At 42.4% G+C, this 15,694-nt stretch overlaps 1 protein-coding gene across 3 annotated transcripts in view; it reads right to left on the bottom strand.

The window, feature by feature from the left end:
• The window catches only part of nsd1b (nuclear receptor binding SET domain protein 1b), a 42,771-nt gene that overhangs the window by 14,421 nt on the left and 12,656 nt on the right, over positions 1-15,694 (bottom strand). For 2 of the 3 annotated variants that reach the window (XM_088012211.1, XM_088012210.1), the window contains exons 7-14: positions 10,050-10,305; positions 9,091-9,191; positions 8,485-8,527; positions 4,845-5,026; positions 4,640-4,774; positions 4,381-4,504; positions 1,957-2,409; positions 574-730 (exon numbers count right to left, since the gene is read on the bottom strand). In XM_088012211.1, coding sequence (XP_087868337.1) covers positions 574-730; positions 1,957-2,409; positions 4,381-4,504; positions 4,640-4,774; positions 4,845-5,026; positions 8,485-8,527; positions 9,091-9,191; positions 10,050-10,305 — 1,451 coding nt within the window. The remainder of the gene's footprint in view (positions 1-573; positions 731-1,956; positions 2,410-4,380; positions 4,505-4,639; positions 4,775-4,844; positions 5,027-8,484; positions 8,528-9,090; positions 9,192-10,049; positions 10,306-15,694) is intronic. The other variant, XM_088012212.1, reaches the window with a different exon arrangement.

Raw genomic sequence — 15,694 nt, 5'->3', positions numbered from 1 at the left:
GCCTGCAAAAAAACAGAAGAAGGTTTTTAACAGCAGAAGAAAAACTGAGTGGACAGAAAAAGACTGAAACGGTTGATTGAAATAATCTTGATAATCAATTATTGGAATTATGGCCAACTGTTTAGTCGGTTAATACAGACCCAGAAAGAACACCACCGAAGGAGCAGAAAGCAAAGTGTGTGTATTTTCACACACTTATCTTCCAGGAAGTCACTCAAAGCGCTTCACACCAGAGTCACATTCAGCCATTCACACTCACACATTCATACTCCGACAGGCAGATCGGTAGGCGGTCTGGGGTTCAGTGCCTTGTGGCAGGAGGAAGCTGGCATCGAACCTACAACCTTCCGATCACAAGACGGCTGCTCTTCCCACAGAGCAGGTCGCAGTAAAGAACTAAAAAACAATCGCAAATAAAAACCTTCACAAATACACACGCCATCATTTCTGGTCCAAAATGAGCGCATCACTTAAAATACACAAGCTGAAGCTTAGAAATGTGTAAAAGTCTTTATACATAAAACCACATAAAGCTAAACCGACAGACGCTGGGAGCGGTGGGCCGGTTCTGACCTGTAGCGGCCGACCTTCACCCACAGGATGTCCTGGTAGCGCGGCTTCTTCCCCGCCTTGCAGTCGTTGCAGAACCAGCTGCCTTTGGGCAGCTCCATGTTCAGACACTCTCTGTGAAAAGCAGCGGGACACGATTCGCAGCACAGCAGGCTTCCTCCTGCCGGACGGACAGAGACACGCCGCGGGGTCAAAGGTCGAGACTGTTCCAGACTGATCCACAAACGAGGTTGTTAGCTTCATCTCTCCTGCTAAATAATCTCCGAGTGGCATTAAAAAATAAATTAATAAATATTATCTCCACTGATGCTAAAGCGATACACCAATACAGTGTTAACCGGAAGCTAATGCTAAAATGCTAACATCAATTTAAATTATGTGCCTTTGAAAGATTACAAATCTTTTATTTGACATAATATATATGTAAATGTTCAATAAAACTATTTGAAATTATGTTTTGTTTTCTTTAATCATATTCTGGGTTTCATGTGTAATTTTACCTGATACGTTTTTAAGTCTGATGATTGTTAATGTTTTTCATTTTACAGCTGCTAGCTGCTGTCTATGGAGGGCCAGGACCGACATAGTAAGAAATAAAAGAATAAATATAGAAACAAAAGCATAAATATATATTTAGTTTTTCCTTTTCCTTACACATGACTTTCCGTCAAGAAAAATAGTTATTTTGCTTTGCCTTTTTTGCTTCTCTATTTTCTGCTCGCTGTATTTCTGCTTGCTGTTGTTCCGTTTGTTGTTTTTCTGCTGCATCGTTATGTTAATGAGGAGAGCTGCCTTCTGTCTGCTATTGGCCAATAGAGCCTTGGAACCAACGTCACTGCGTCAGACGTTGTGGGGCGTTTAGGTCCAGTCGCTCGGTGCCATCTTTACAGGCCACAGACCAAAACAAACTTTATCCCGGTGGTTTTATTGTGTTACGACTGCAGGGAGGTGAACCTCCGAGGCTTGAGGAGGGAGCTGGAGAACGGCTGGCCGAAATTAGCGTTCATAAATCGGATCAACCTTGAGCTAAATGCCGCTTGCTCGGCGGATATTGGAAAATCCAATATCCAACTCGAAACTAACTTCACTAACTTCAGGTTAATTGGTCTGTCTAAATTCTCCCTAGGTGTGTGTGTGTGTGTGTGTGTGTGTGTGCATGGTTGTCTGTCTCTGCGTTGCCCTGTGACAGAAAGGTCATAGGTCACCTGTCCAGGTGACCTGTCCAGGTGACCTATGACCTGTCCAGGTGACCCCGCCTCTCGCCCAGAACGTTAGCTGGAGAGGCAGCAGCTCCTCCTGACCCCATTAAGGGACGAGGTGTTAGAGAATGGATGGATGGAAATGATCCAAAAGGGGTAACATTGAAAGTTTAAAGAGACGACGTACCTTCGGTGCAGACGAAGCACCAGCTGACGTTGACGTGTTCGTGGTTCTTGACGCCGCGACGTGGCGCGAAGTGGTTGGGGCAGATGATGCTGTTGTTGGAAAGCACAACACTGCCGGCAGCCATGCACAGGTCGGTGGCGTGATAAGCAACGGGGCAGCGAACGCATCGCACCAGACGGCCTGCGGAGCAACAGGCGCCATGAAAGTGGGGCGGCGGGCCAGGCGTGACCTGCTGACCTTTACTCCGCTGACCTTTGGAGACGGATGAGCTGCCGGGGCTGGCGATGAAGCAGGTGAGGCAGACGTGGATGGAGCAGCGGAAGCTTCGGTTGACCGGCGCGGTCGCGGCGTAGTTAGCGATGCACTCTCCATGGTAAAACTTCCCGCAGACGGGGATCATGCAGCGGCGAACGTCTTCGCTGCGCTTCTTACACACGAAACAGGTGTGGACGCCTGGAAGGAGGAGGACAGTCAGCCTGGAGAGCCACGACCGCAGAATCCGCGCTACGATCATGTGAGGCGTTAGCGCTCTCTTCCATTATTCCTGTCGCCATGGAGACAGGAATCACTACACCAGGCCTGCCCAAACTTCTTGAGAGCAAGATCTACTTTTTCTCTCACCAGCCGCCTGAGATCTACTTCATGACACAAAGTCATAAAAATTACAAATTAAACTCTATTGACTTATTTTGTATGCGAATATGCATCAGTTATAGCAGAAATAATAAAGTGACAGAAAACCTGATCCAGTTTCTTCCTCAGTGAGATTCTGACACTGGGAGCAGGTTACTGGTTTCTCAGTCAGAAGCTGGTTTCAGACCAGCAGGTCAGTCAGTCATGGTGGATCTGAACTTTGGTTTGATGACTGAAATATGAGAAACTAACCAAGAGCCCAGAAAAGCTAAAGGCAAATCTTCTGAAGTCAGGATATAATTAATTTAATTTCACATAATTATCGCGGTAGAATTTATTAAAACTTAATGAAATATATTTGTCCTATTTGACGTTGTGACATAGACTCACAAAGAACGAGGTCATTAGTCCAAGTTTGTCGTTTATTGAATGTTCAGAAACTACAGCGGGTGTGACTGATGAGCCACAGCAACGGTAAACAACGGTAAACAACGGTAAACAACGGTAAACAAAGGTAAACAACGGTAAACAAAGGTAAACAACGGTAAACAAAGGTAAACAAAGGTAAACAACGGTAAACAACGGTAAACAACGGTAAACAACGGTAAACAAAGGTAAACAACGGTAAACAAAGGTAAACAAAGGTAAACAACGGTAAACAACGGTAAACAACGGTAAACAAAGGTAAACAAAGGTAAACAACGGTAAACAACGGTAAACAACGGTAAACAACGGTAAACAACGGTAAACAAAGGTAAACAACGGTAAACAAAGGTAAACAACGGTAAACAAAGGTAAACAACGGTAAACAAAGGTAAACAAAGGTAAACCAACCCGAACAGACGATCAAATCAAAACCACTCCCACCTTTGTACTTTCTGTCTCTTTGTAGTTTAAGCACACCTGTTGCCGTGGCAACCGCCTGCGCCCGCAAGCCGAGCAGAGATTACATTAAAAACACAACATTCAGTCCGTTACATATCAGGTTTCCAGACTTGATATTTATTTCTGGATTATTAATAATCCTCTCATGAACACAGCGCTGGTCCAGCAGCTCATTTAAACTCCTGCTCTGCTCTCAGTCTTTGAGTCGCTTTTTTTTTTCTTTTTCTGTTAATGGAACCGAAACGCACTGAATTGCGCAACACCTTGTTAAAACAATAATTACTGAGATTATTAATTTTAACACATTTTGTTGATCTTTTTATAATTATTCTTTTTTAATGAAGCTACAAACGTTTAGGATCTTAGTGAATATTTTTGATAAGCCCGTCAGAAGAGGAAGTGCTGCTCTCAGCTTCCTGGTGGCGTTCAGATTGTCACCTGCTGAGATCGACTCAGAACCTTTCCGACCGACCGATGTACTGGACACCCCTGATCTATAGCAACCAGAACAGGGCTAACCAGAAGAAGGTGGTCCATTAAAAGTATCGTAGTGTCTGAACCGGTGTCACTCCATAATCTGGTACTACCATTTACTGTGACTGTAGGGGGCGCTGTTGAAGTTTACAGCATAATGTACCACGCTGAAGGAAAATAAAGAAAAAAACCACAGTAGTAAACATCTTACCACGGTGATCACATGATCTTTGGTTTTCGCCTTTACTTTTTCTTTAGCATTAGACCGAGGAATGGTAAAGTGTGGTGTAAAACTGCAACAGCGCCCCCTACAGGCCCTATAAATGGTGGTGAATTTGGTCTAACAGCAAAACTGATCCATAGGAAAGCACAGCCTGGATGGGCCGGTTCTGGTTCTGACCCGTTTCTGATCATCAGGAGGAATAAACTGACCTGATTTGCATTCTGGGCAGACGAACTTTCCTTTCGGCGCCTTGGCCAGCGAGATGCAGGCCAGGTGAAACGCGCCGCAGCACTGACCCTCACACAGCAGCAGCTCCCCTGTCTTCTCACACACCTGAGGAGCAAAACCAGGTGAGGATCAGAGCAAAGGAAATGAACCAGGATTCATCAGGACTAATGAGTTAATCCTGATGAATCGCTCCAGCCTGGTCTTCCGTCTCCTCCTCTGATTTTACGGTCAGTGTCTCACCTGGCAGACGTTCTCCTTCATGGAGGCGGGCCCTCCCCGGTCGCCGATGATCTTCCTGACAGGTAGAGGCGGGTCGTCGCCCAGCAGGTCGTCCTTCATGGGGGGGAACCGGTTCTCCAGCAGAAACCTGTCATCCTGCAGAAACACGTCGGGTTTTCATCTGAACCAGAGGAGCGATCGTTTCCTAAAGCTCCTGTCGGCTGACCTCTGACTCCAGCGCCTCCTCCTGGAAGCTGCCGTCATCAGATTGGAAAGCGTCTGCTGGGGGCGGCTCCACCTGCTCAGGTGGGCTGGGGGTCGCCGGGGGGTCAGAGGTTACAGGGGGGAGGGGCGTGCAGGGCGGCGGCTCAGAGAGCGGTTTCACTTTTAAAGATGGCGGAGAAAAATCTGTGTAGAAAATTATCAATTAAGAGATTCAATCTTTTGAAGTCAAAATGGTTTCAGTTCAAGTCACTTTATAAAAATATTTTATAAAAATATAATTAATTAACTTTAAAGCTGCAGTGTTTTCATAGTTGAATCTGCCTCCATGTCGTGGTAAAAGTTTCATCTCTGCTTTTTCCCAGTGAAACAACCAGTCAGAGCCAGGAGGCGGAGCTTAGTGCTGTCAATCATGTCTGTGTGTGCGCTGCTCTACCCTTACAGCTGAAACTTTCAACAATATTTGTTGTTGAATTGGTGCTACAGAAATAAACTGAATTAAATTGTTTCTAGTTAGAGGAACTAAATCTTTTCACAGATTATCTCTCATACCAAACTCATGACATAGAGACATTTTATATACATTTTTATAAAACTAATTTAGCTTTAATGGCCTCTTTCCATCGTCTCCTTCATGCGCCGCTATTTTTCCTCTGAATGTCAGGGAAGCTCCTTCACTGACTTCTTTAAATTATTCTTAAAATCTCATCTGGATTTTAACAGCTCCAGTCTTTGTGTTGTTGAATATTATATTTATTATATTAATTAGTTTAAACCAGGGGTGGAAATTAAAATTTTTATGGGCCACTCAGACATTTCACCAGCCACAGTTTTGTCTTTCTATCAGAGATCCCACCAGTACAACAAACGACATAAAATACATGATTTATTCTCTTAACCCTATGAAAACCAATTTACTGACAATAAGTTTACCGTACATATGTGCGTATATAAACTAATTTAATGTAACATAACATGGACACCTTAGCAGAGGTGCAGTGCAATAAGTTCCCCTGTAGTAATTACTAACAGCAGACTTTAACTAGACCTAACATTCTTGCAATCATTTCCTGTGTTGAACATTTCCACATTTTGGCTACAACTCCCCCAGATAGTATTTACTGAAGATGTAATTTGAAATCATTTTAAATGGCATCAGTAGCTGTTTTACTTATTATGTTTTCTACTGAAATTCACAATTATTCTAATTACTAAAACATGTTCATTGTTAATTCAACGAGCCGCCATCATTCCTGTTATCAGCAAACCTGACAAGTCTCCCGTTTTTCTATCCCCTGTATTTTACCTCCTGTATTTTACCTCCTGTATTTTGCCCCCTGTATTTTACCTCCTGTATTTTACCCCTGTATTTTGCCCCCTGTATTTTACCTCCTGTATTTTACCCCCTGTATTTTACCCCCTGTATTTTACCCCTGTACTTTGCCCCCTGTATTTTGCCCCCTGTATTTTACCCCCTGTATTTTACCTCCTGTATTTTACCTAGAGGTGTGCCGATCGATCGGTCACCGATCATAATCGGGCCGATTTTCGTGAAAAAGTGCATGATCGGTGATCGGCGATCATTGTCTCTTTTACCGATACCGATCACCTGCATCTCATTTCCAGCCTGCCTGTGCAGCTGGTCTCCTCTTTCCTTCACTCTGCGCAAACGCGCAGCAACAAATCCGAAGCGATGTGGAACTATAACGCACTGAGTGAATGGGGAAGTTTGCTGCGTGTTGCGGTGGAAAATTGAAGCAGGTCAAAATGCATCAACACAACGAAGCTAATACGACATAAAAACAATGAGATACTTGACGGAGTTTGGCTACATCGAGGCTCACTGCAGTAAAAAAGACATACGGAGGATCAGACAGCAGGTAAAGCAGCGCACAGCTACAAACACTCACCCGGATTAGCATGACGGTCAGAAAGCTAAACAAATAACCTGGAAAATTATTTCAGTCTTCGAGCTGCGATGTCAGACGCTGGTTCTGCTCTCCTGTTGAACCGCTGCTACGCTACAGGTAGTAATATCTGACAGACGGAGCTTCGCTTCTGCTCCACCTGGTAGTGACTCTCACACCGAACCTGCTTAAAGCTGCAGCATCTAACGTAAAAAATACATTTTACATACGTATTAAAACTTTCGCTGTCCTAACATGAGACAGATAATCTCTAAAAAAATAATCGATCTCCTCCCTGATCTGCATAATTACTCCGCTCAGTCAGAAACAGCCAATCAGAGCTAGCAGTAACCAGCTAGCCGCCATGCTAACAGGAAGTTTTCATTCAGTAACTCTGGATTGTTTATTGTAATGGATCCTGTTTTTGCCTTTGAATGTTAAGTTTTATACTTGAACTTCTTGGCAATGTTGAGAGGTTTTATTTTGGCTCTTTGCATTATTTAGCCTCTTCAGAGCCTTCATATGTTATCAGTCTGTTAAAGATAGTTTTATCAGTAGCAGTACAATTTGCACAATGCCTGTTTTGTTTAGTTTTCTTCTTGGAAAAAGTTATTAAAAACAAGTTTTTGTCTAAATTAAGGTGAATTCATGGTTCCTTTTTCCACATAATGTAACCGGTAGTGTTTATGATAATAATAATAATAATAATTATGTGATCGGTATCGGTGATCGGTATCGGTGTATCGGCCCTCATGGGTGATCGGTATCGGTATCGGCAGGAAAAAACCTGATCGGCACATCTCTAATTTTACCCCCTGTATTTTACCCCTGTATTTTGCCCCATGTATTTCACCCGTATTTTACCCCCTGTATTTTACCTCCTGTATTTTACCCCCTGTATTTTACCCCTATATTTTAACCCTGTATTTTTCCCCCTGTATTTTACCCCCTGTATTTTACCTCCTGTATTTTACCTCCTGTATTTTACCTCCTGTATTTGACCCCTGTATTTTACCTCCTGTATTTGACCCCTGTATTTTACCTCCTGTATTTTACCCCTGTATTTTACCTCCTGTATTTTACCCCCTGTATTTTACCCCCTGTATTTTATACCCCTACCCCCCTCATGCTATCTTTTCTCCATCCCTGCCTTTACTGTAGTCATAATCCCCTCTGTGACGTTACTGTGTGGTAATTAGTATACGAGTTAGTTTGACACATTTCTCTGAATGGGCTTTCGTGCTTTTTAGCTTTAGCTTTTGTATCCGATCACTTTTCTGGGACTCTGGTTACCTGAAATGGCGCTATAACCTTAGGGGAGGGGTGTGCCAAGGAGCACTGAGGGATTTCATTGGTTAAGCCCATTGTCCGTTAATGAAATCAACCAATGGGCTGTTGCAGTCGATAAAAATTATATTTGATAAATTTTTAAATTATGACAGCCTCGGTCCGTCCCATATACAATATGAGCATCAGTCTGTAGTCCAGTCCCCTAACCCTCCCCTGGACAGGAGTTCAAACCAAATGCAGCTCTTTTTATTCCTATTCAAATTGTCAACCTGCCACGGTGGCAGATGCGTTGCTCCAGTTACACGCCACTTCAGACTTTTACCCGTATTTGGCCAGTTGCGGTGCTAATTTCCACCCCTGGTTTAAACCCTGCTTTAACTGATCCTCCACTTTGGGGACCGTTAGTAGATTCTAGAGGATTTTCTAGATAACTGGAGTCGTACGAACCTGACTGAGGTCCAGCATTTGAATTGATCTTCAGTGTTTTAATCTGGAATGAAACATAAACATGATCAGAACATGAAACTGGACTTTCACATTAAATATGAATATATAAATATTAGAAAGAGTCAAAAGAAGCAGCATGCATGTTCACGCAACAGGTCAGGAAGTGGAAATATCAATATCGGTATTTTATCTTAAATCATTTATCATAATTCAAGGGAAACAAAAAATTGACTTTTGTTTTTCCTCTCAGGTAAAGTTCTCTAATTCAGCGATAAAATTCAAATGTTTTGGTCAAACAGCTACTTTACATTTACCATTAATATTTTATTCATTTCATGATAACCTGGTTCCACTTGGGAAGCAAAATTTAAAACAGAAAAAAATGTTTTGTCTTTTGGAACAATCTGACCTTGAATTCACTTTCATGATTAAACTGGCTACAGAAAACCAAAAACATAAAAATTTATTCTAATCAGCAGAAATCTCTCATAAGTTGGTATGTTCATATGGAGTAATTTCCCATTTCTGGACTCACTACAAGTGAAAGGTGGTTCTGATCAAAGCATGGTTTATTCCTGTGATGCTTATGTCTAGAAGGTTTTCTACCTTCTTCTTCGGGGCGGCGGACGCCTCGGCCTCCAGGCAATACTCCAGGATCTTCTGCGTGGGTTTCCTCTTCCGCTTCTTTTCAAGCACAGAAGAAACTTCTGCCAATCAAACACAGAAATCATCAGAAACCAAAAGACCTTCTGACTGAATCTGCCGAGCAGAACCAGGACCGGACCCTGGAGCCCAAACAAAAAGCAGCAGCAGCTTCATTTCTTTTACATTCAGCGTGATTCAAGAACCCCGACTCACTGCATAATCTTCACGTTTATTCTGCTAATACAACAAACAATGTGCCATAAAAATAAAAACTTTTAGAAATAAAATGTTGAAACTAACTGGATTTAAAGATCAAATAAGCCAACATCATGTTAGCAGGAAAGGGTCGAAATAACCCAGCCGCCAGCAAAACCTCAACTTACATCAAATCCTGGACCGTAAAGCTACAGTTTGTAACTTTAAGAAAAACATTTTTTAGATATTTGTTCAAACTGTCTCCATGTTGTGACAGTTTGGCAAAAGATCGATCTCTTCCTTCTCCCAGTGCTAACGAGAAACAACCAATCAGAGCCAGAAGGCGGGGCTTAGTGCAATTCATCATAAACTTGTTTGGCACTGCTTTCTGCTAGCTAGCATAGCCTGTGGTGTTATGGCCAGTTAGCATAGCCATGCTAACAGCAGATAAACAGTTTTCCTGTAAGCTGTTCCTCCTCCAATAGCACATTTAGCAATGAGTACATGAGGATGATTCACAGCGCTAAGCCCTGCTTCCTGGCTCCGACTGGTTGTTTTTGGTTCATTTCTTGGTGATAGTAACTCAGAGAGGAGGTTGACCTGCTCACAGATTATCTGTCATATTAAACGGATGCATGGTGACACTTTCAACAAAAACAGAATTTTTTAAAAGAGTTCAATGAAACATCATTTCATAAATAAATGCATAAAAGCAGAAACATTACTGTTGCCTTTGACTAGGCCGTCTGACAGGGAGGGCTCAGCTTCAGGGGGCGGAGTTAAGGAGTCGATGGAAAGCACCGGAAGCTCTTGGGTCGATGGCGGTTCTGCTTTGGAAATCTGGGTTTCTGAAGGCGTGGCTGGAGCCAACTCCTCTGGCGGTGGCGTCAGCATTTCAGGAAGTAAGGAGGATGATGAGCTGTCGGCCATGTTCTTCTCCAGGTCCGAAAGCTCACACAGGGCAGCAATAGATTCATTGGCCTAGTGGAAAAAAACGATTGAGTAGGGCTGGGCGGTGTATCCAGAATACTCCATACATCGGCCAGCCATCGTTTTTCAATTCACCGTGGTTAAAGAGGCTCAGTCTCACACAACCATCAATTATAAATTGTCCTTTAAATAATAAGCTTTTGGCGTCTAATTCACTGCAAGTGTTGTTTATCAGACAGGCTATGAATGCATCACTAGCCCCCCCTAGTGGTGGGACATCTGCAGTCAGGCTTGAGAAGAATTGCATCTGACTGCTTCATTTTGCGTGTTGGTCTTCAAAATAAAAGCTTAAGCTGTGCTGCTTCATGGGTTGTATTTGGTCAAAGGAGAGTATGTCTTTAGCAGCGGCTGCAATGAAAAGGAACATCGACCAACATATTAATGAGTATTAATGATTTTGATGATGGCATTCACCAAAATGTTATGTTTGTTACATTGTTGATGATGGTGTTTTTATGACTTTATATTTTTGTGATTTTAGGATGTAAAGCACTTCGAACAAACAAACTTCATTGAAATGCAGCCAGGAAGAGGAAAAGAAATCTGACATCTGGGAATATTTTGAGATGATTGCTCACAATAATCTTAAATAAAAATAATTAACCCCTTCACCTCCCAAATTCTCACCTTCTGGAAATTTCCACTATTATTTTGATCAGCAAAGATATATCAGTCTTGAACAGCAGAAACACTTAAAGCTGTAGGAAGAGTAAAATTCTGGCCTGATGGGTAAAAATATAAGGGATCAGATCAAAGAGCCAATAGAAATCCAAGAAAAAGAGAATTTTTGACAAATTTTAGTTTTTCAGGAGGCAAATCAAAACTCAAAGAATACTGTCTGCCCCAACAAGCACTCTGCACTCCAAAAACACTAAAACAAATGTCTTTATTGTCAAATCAGCCAATGACAAAAGAAAACCGCCACTGACAATCAGTATGTACCAGAATTGGCTACAACTCATTTTAATAACTAAAAAAGATTACAATTAAATAGGATTTAATTGACTCTGCTGTTACTAAACATGAGTTTGACAAAAACTTTGTGACAATACTGCATTTACTATGTAAGTCTAACTGAGTGACAAGGCTGCCACAGTTTCAGAAGCAGATGTCACCAGTGAGAAACGAATGGAGCACCGAGGAATGAGCCTTTGGGCAAAGAAAAGGGCTGGGAAGCTTCACTGCTTCACGAGGCTTCATTTGGCCATCACTAGCCCCCCAACATGAAAACGTTCTGCCGGATACGGCGCGGAGCTAACAACATGGCAGCAGCGGGAGTTTCAGGTGAACGGGCGAATGAAGGCCGAGTTTTGAAAGTTCGGGTTGAGTGCGAGAGCCAAAAGAACGGCATGGTGGTTACAGTTAATGCTACGCTGGAGGTGTATTCTCATGAATATCAGCGCAAAGGGAGCTGCTCCGCAAGAACAACTTCCAGATCCGCCAGTTCGTGTGAACGTGACGGGTTACAGAAATTCAGAGCAGCACGAGGAGCTGCGACAACGCGCGAGACCAACATAAGGGGGCGCGGTGTGAGCCCGGTGCGTCAACTGTAAAGCTACCTCAAACCTAGCTGAACCCGAACCTAGCTCAACCCGAACCTAGCTCAACCCAAACCTAGCTCAAACCTAGCTGAACCCGAACCTAGCTCAACCCAAACCTAGCTCAAACCTAGCTGAACCCGAACCTAGCTCAACCCAAACCTAGCTCAACCTAGCTGAACCCGAACCTAGCTGAACCCAAACCTAGTTGAACCCAAACCTAGTTGAACCCAAACCTAGCTGAACCCGAACCTAGCTCAACCCAAACCTAGCTGAACCCAAACCTAGTTGAACCCAAACCTAGCTCAACCCAAACCTAGCTCAAACCTAGCTGAACCCGAACCTAGCTGAACCCGAACCTAGCTCGAACCTAGTTCAACCCGAACCTAGCTCAACCCGAACCTAGCTCGAACCTAGTTCAACCCGAACCTAGCTGAACCCAAACCTAGTTGAACCCAAACCTAGCTGAACCCGAACCTAGCTCAACCCGAACCTAGCTCAACCTAGCTCAACCCGAACCTAGCTGAACCCAAACCTAGTTGAACCCAAACCTAGCTGAACCCGAACCTAGCTGAACCCGAACCTAGCTGAACCCAAACCTAGTTGAACCCAAACCTAGCTGAACCCAAACCTAGTTGAACCCAAACCTAGCTCAACCCAAACCTAGCTCAAACCTAGCTGAACCCGAACCTAGTTCAACTCTAACCTAGCTCAACCCGAACCTAGCTCAACCTAGCTCAACCCGAACCTAGCTGAACCCAAACCTAGCTCAAACCTAGTTCAACTCAAACCTAGCTCAACCCAAACCTAGCTCAACCTGAATCTAGCTGAACCTGGATATTGTTTATATCCAGGTATATAAACAATATATACCTGGATTTTATATATATATATATATATGTAATCATTATCAAAGTGTCTTGAATAGGAATCAAATAAACACAAAAATATATTTTTATCACATTTTACATTTCTTATTTCAAATTGCACTTAACATGTCCACTTCAAAAATACACCTGAACAGTGTTGTTCTCTTGTTTTAATGTAAAATGCTCTGTACCTGCTACCATCTAGTGATAATAAAATTACATGATTACGCCGCTAGTCACTACTACAGCAAAGACACTCAAAGATGATATTATTTGTAGATAATTAATTCGTTTTCAAAAAATCTTTTAAGACCAATTACCATATTTTCCGGACTATGAGCGAACCATATTATAAACCGTACCATCAAATTTTGACCCCCACTCTGCCCCCCCGAAACTTACATATATCAGCCGCACCGGGCTGCAGGCCGCTGGTATCTCTGCTGCTCTGTTTCCCATAAGGACCCAGCAGAGGGCAGCAGAGGGCAGTGTCCTAATACCTGCTGGATATATTAAGGACGCAGTTCTCCGTCTCCTAATCCGGTTTCGTTCACCCCGAGTTTACGTGCAGCGGCTTTATTTCCCTCCTGTTCTGCCAGATCGATACTCCTCAACTTAAAAGCTGCATCATATGAGATTGAAAACATTTATTTAACCACCAGGGGGCTCTTTAGCATGAAGTGAATCATTCGAAGTCAAAATTGTAAATCAAAGAACACGCTAATTTTCATCTAGATCAGTGTTTCTCAACCTTTTTTGGGCCAGCGCCCCCCCAGCCCTTATCCAGGTCCCTCACCGCCCCCCACCAAAGAATTTGCAGGCTACTTTGCACTGACCATTATTTTATCATTAATATTACTATCACTATTGTAGATGTTTTGATTTTTATGCTTGTTTCTGTATTTATCAAAAATAATTTCCCAGAGAACAAAAAAACCATGGGAATAGAAATTATTTTCACAGGTGTTTACAAAAAATGCAATGAACATTCAAGTTAAAATCGGCAGGCCTAACAGCAGCAAAAAATATTCTTATTTTGTGCCATTTTCTAGTTGTTAAATATTCCACAAAATGATCAGATAAAAGATGTTCAACATGCCAGTTTAAACTTTGATCTATTTGCAAACCGACTGAGCTCTGCAGCATTAAAACATGGATAGAACTGGAACTACATTAATCATAGCTCTTCTTCTCTTCAGTGTTTCTGTCGGTTTCTGGTGGTGCAGCTCTGTGCTGCCTTCAGGAGAATGGGACATCAGAGTATCATCCATGAAATTTCACCCACATGGCATTTAGTGTGGAAACCAGAGTTTCAGTGGAAAAACAAAAGTTCCAGGTCCTTTTAATGCCACACAAATATGAGACAGAAACATAGATCATATCTTTATATAGACCTGTCTATTGATTTATAGATTAATAGTTTTACTGGACAGAAATTACAAAGAACAAATCTGGTTCTTAATCAAATCCTGATGAGTTAGATTGAAAGTGTCATGGAGTCATCAGCCTCATAACATTAACACTGACATGAAAAATAATATTGAAGAAATAAATCAAATGTAATTAAAAACATAAATAAGTGATCAGTTCTTTACTGTTATGGTCTGTAAGATATATTTCATATGGTCTCAACAAACCCATGGAACTTCAACAATATTATTTTACCTTTTATCTGGAAATAGTGTCTGTTTATTCTTGCCATACAGTCTCTGTATTAATTATTGATCAAAAGGTCTTGCCATACCAGTTTATTCCTCTGTATTTACTTTAGTTTCTTAGTTTATTCTTGCATTTTGTTCTTCATTCATTTCCATTTAGTTTCCTCTGATTAATATTATCCTCTCTTGGTTTATTGCTATGTCCACTTTAGTTTCTTTCCTGTTGCTAGATTTATTTTATCATTTATTGACCATCATTAATCTTCACTCATCACCTGCTGCGCCGTCTAATCATCATGTTTCACATCATGTGTTGATTTTTCACTGTTCAGCGTCGGATTCTCTGTTTTTATGCCATAATTCACATCTAGTTCGTCGCTCCGTTTTATGTCCCGCTTCTCCTGTTTCAGAGTTTTGCGCGATGTGCGTGTCGTTTTTTTTTTTTAACCCCTTAAGGTGCAGGGCGGTCGGGAAACGTATCGATGAGGAAAAGGCAGACTGACATAAACCTTTTAAAACAACGGAAACAATTTCTGCATTCTGATAATTGAAATTTAAATGTGCTGTGTTGTTCTATCAACCCCGTTTCATACCGGACCTTACAGCACCGATGTTAAAATGAACGCTCTCTATCGTGGTATCACCATGGAGGGATTTCTTTATTTGAATGGGTTCATTTTTCAGAGGGATACACAGTGAGGGTATTGTGATTTTAGCTACCAGTAGCAGGAGAACGGAGCTGTGCCAAGAAGCTAACAGAAGCTAACAAACACTGAATAGAAGGAGAAGAAGAAGAGCTGCCATCGATACCGTTGCAGCCAAGCATGGTTTAATGTTAAACAATACAGTTTTACCAAGTTGCTCAAAGTCTAAACTGGTATTGTTGTGCATATAAGGTGTAAAGTTTACCTTCGACCAAACGCCCCCCAAAGGCATCCCGCGCCCCACTTTTGTAAAAATGTCCGCCAGCGCCCCCTGCCGTCCTCTGGCGTTCAGAGGACGGCAGGGGGCGCTTCAGAGGACGTTGAGAACCGCTACTTTAGAGCAAGCACATGCTAGCAACAGGCACGAATGAGAAATGTTTTCAATCTCATATGATGCAGCTTTTAAGTTGAGGAGTATCGATCTGGCAGAACAGGAGGGAAATAAAGCCGCTGCACGTAAACTCGGGGTGAACGAAACCGGATTAGGAGACGGAGAACTGCGTCCTTAATATATCCAGCAGGTATTAGGACACAGCCCTCTGCTGCCCTCTGCTGGGTCCTTATGGGAAACAGAGCAGCAGAGATACCAGCTGCTTATAGCCCGGTGCGGT

Source organism: Poecilia mexicana, unplaced genomic scaffold, assembly GCF_051168715.1.
Source record: "Poecilia mexicana isolate PSO_F unplaced genomic scaffold, ASM5116871v1 scaffold_14, whole genome shotgun sequence".
NCBI classification, from domain to species: Eukaryota; Metazoa; Chordata; class Actinopteri; order Cyprinodontiformes; family Poeciliidae; genus Poecilia; species Poecilia mexicana.
Note: the sequence above shows the minus strand (reverse complement) of the source record. Positions and strands in the feature narration are given on the sequence as shown.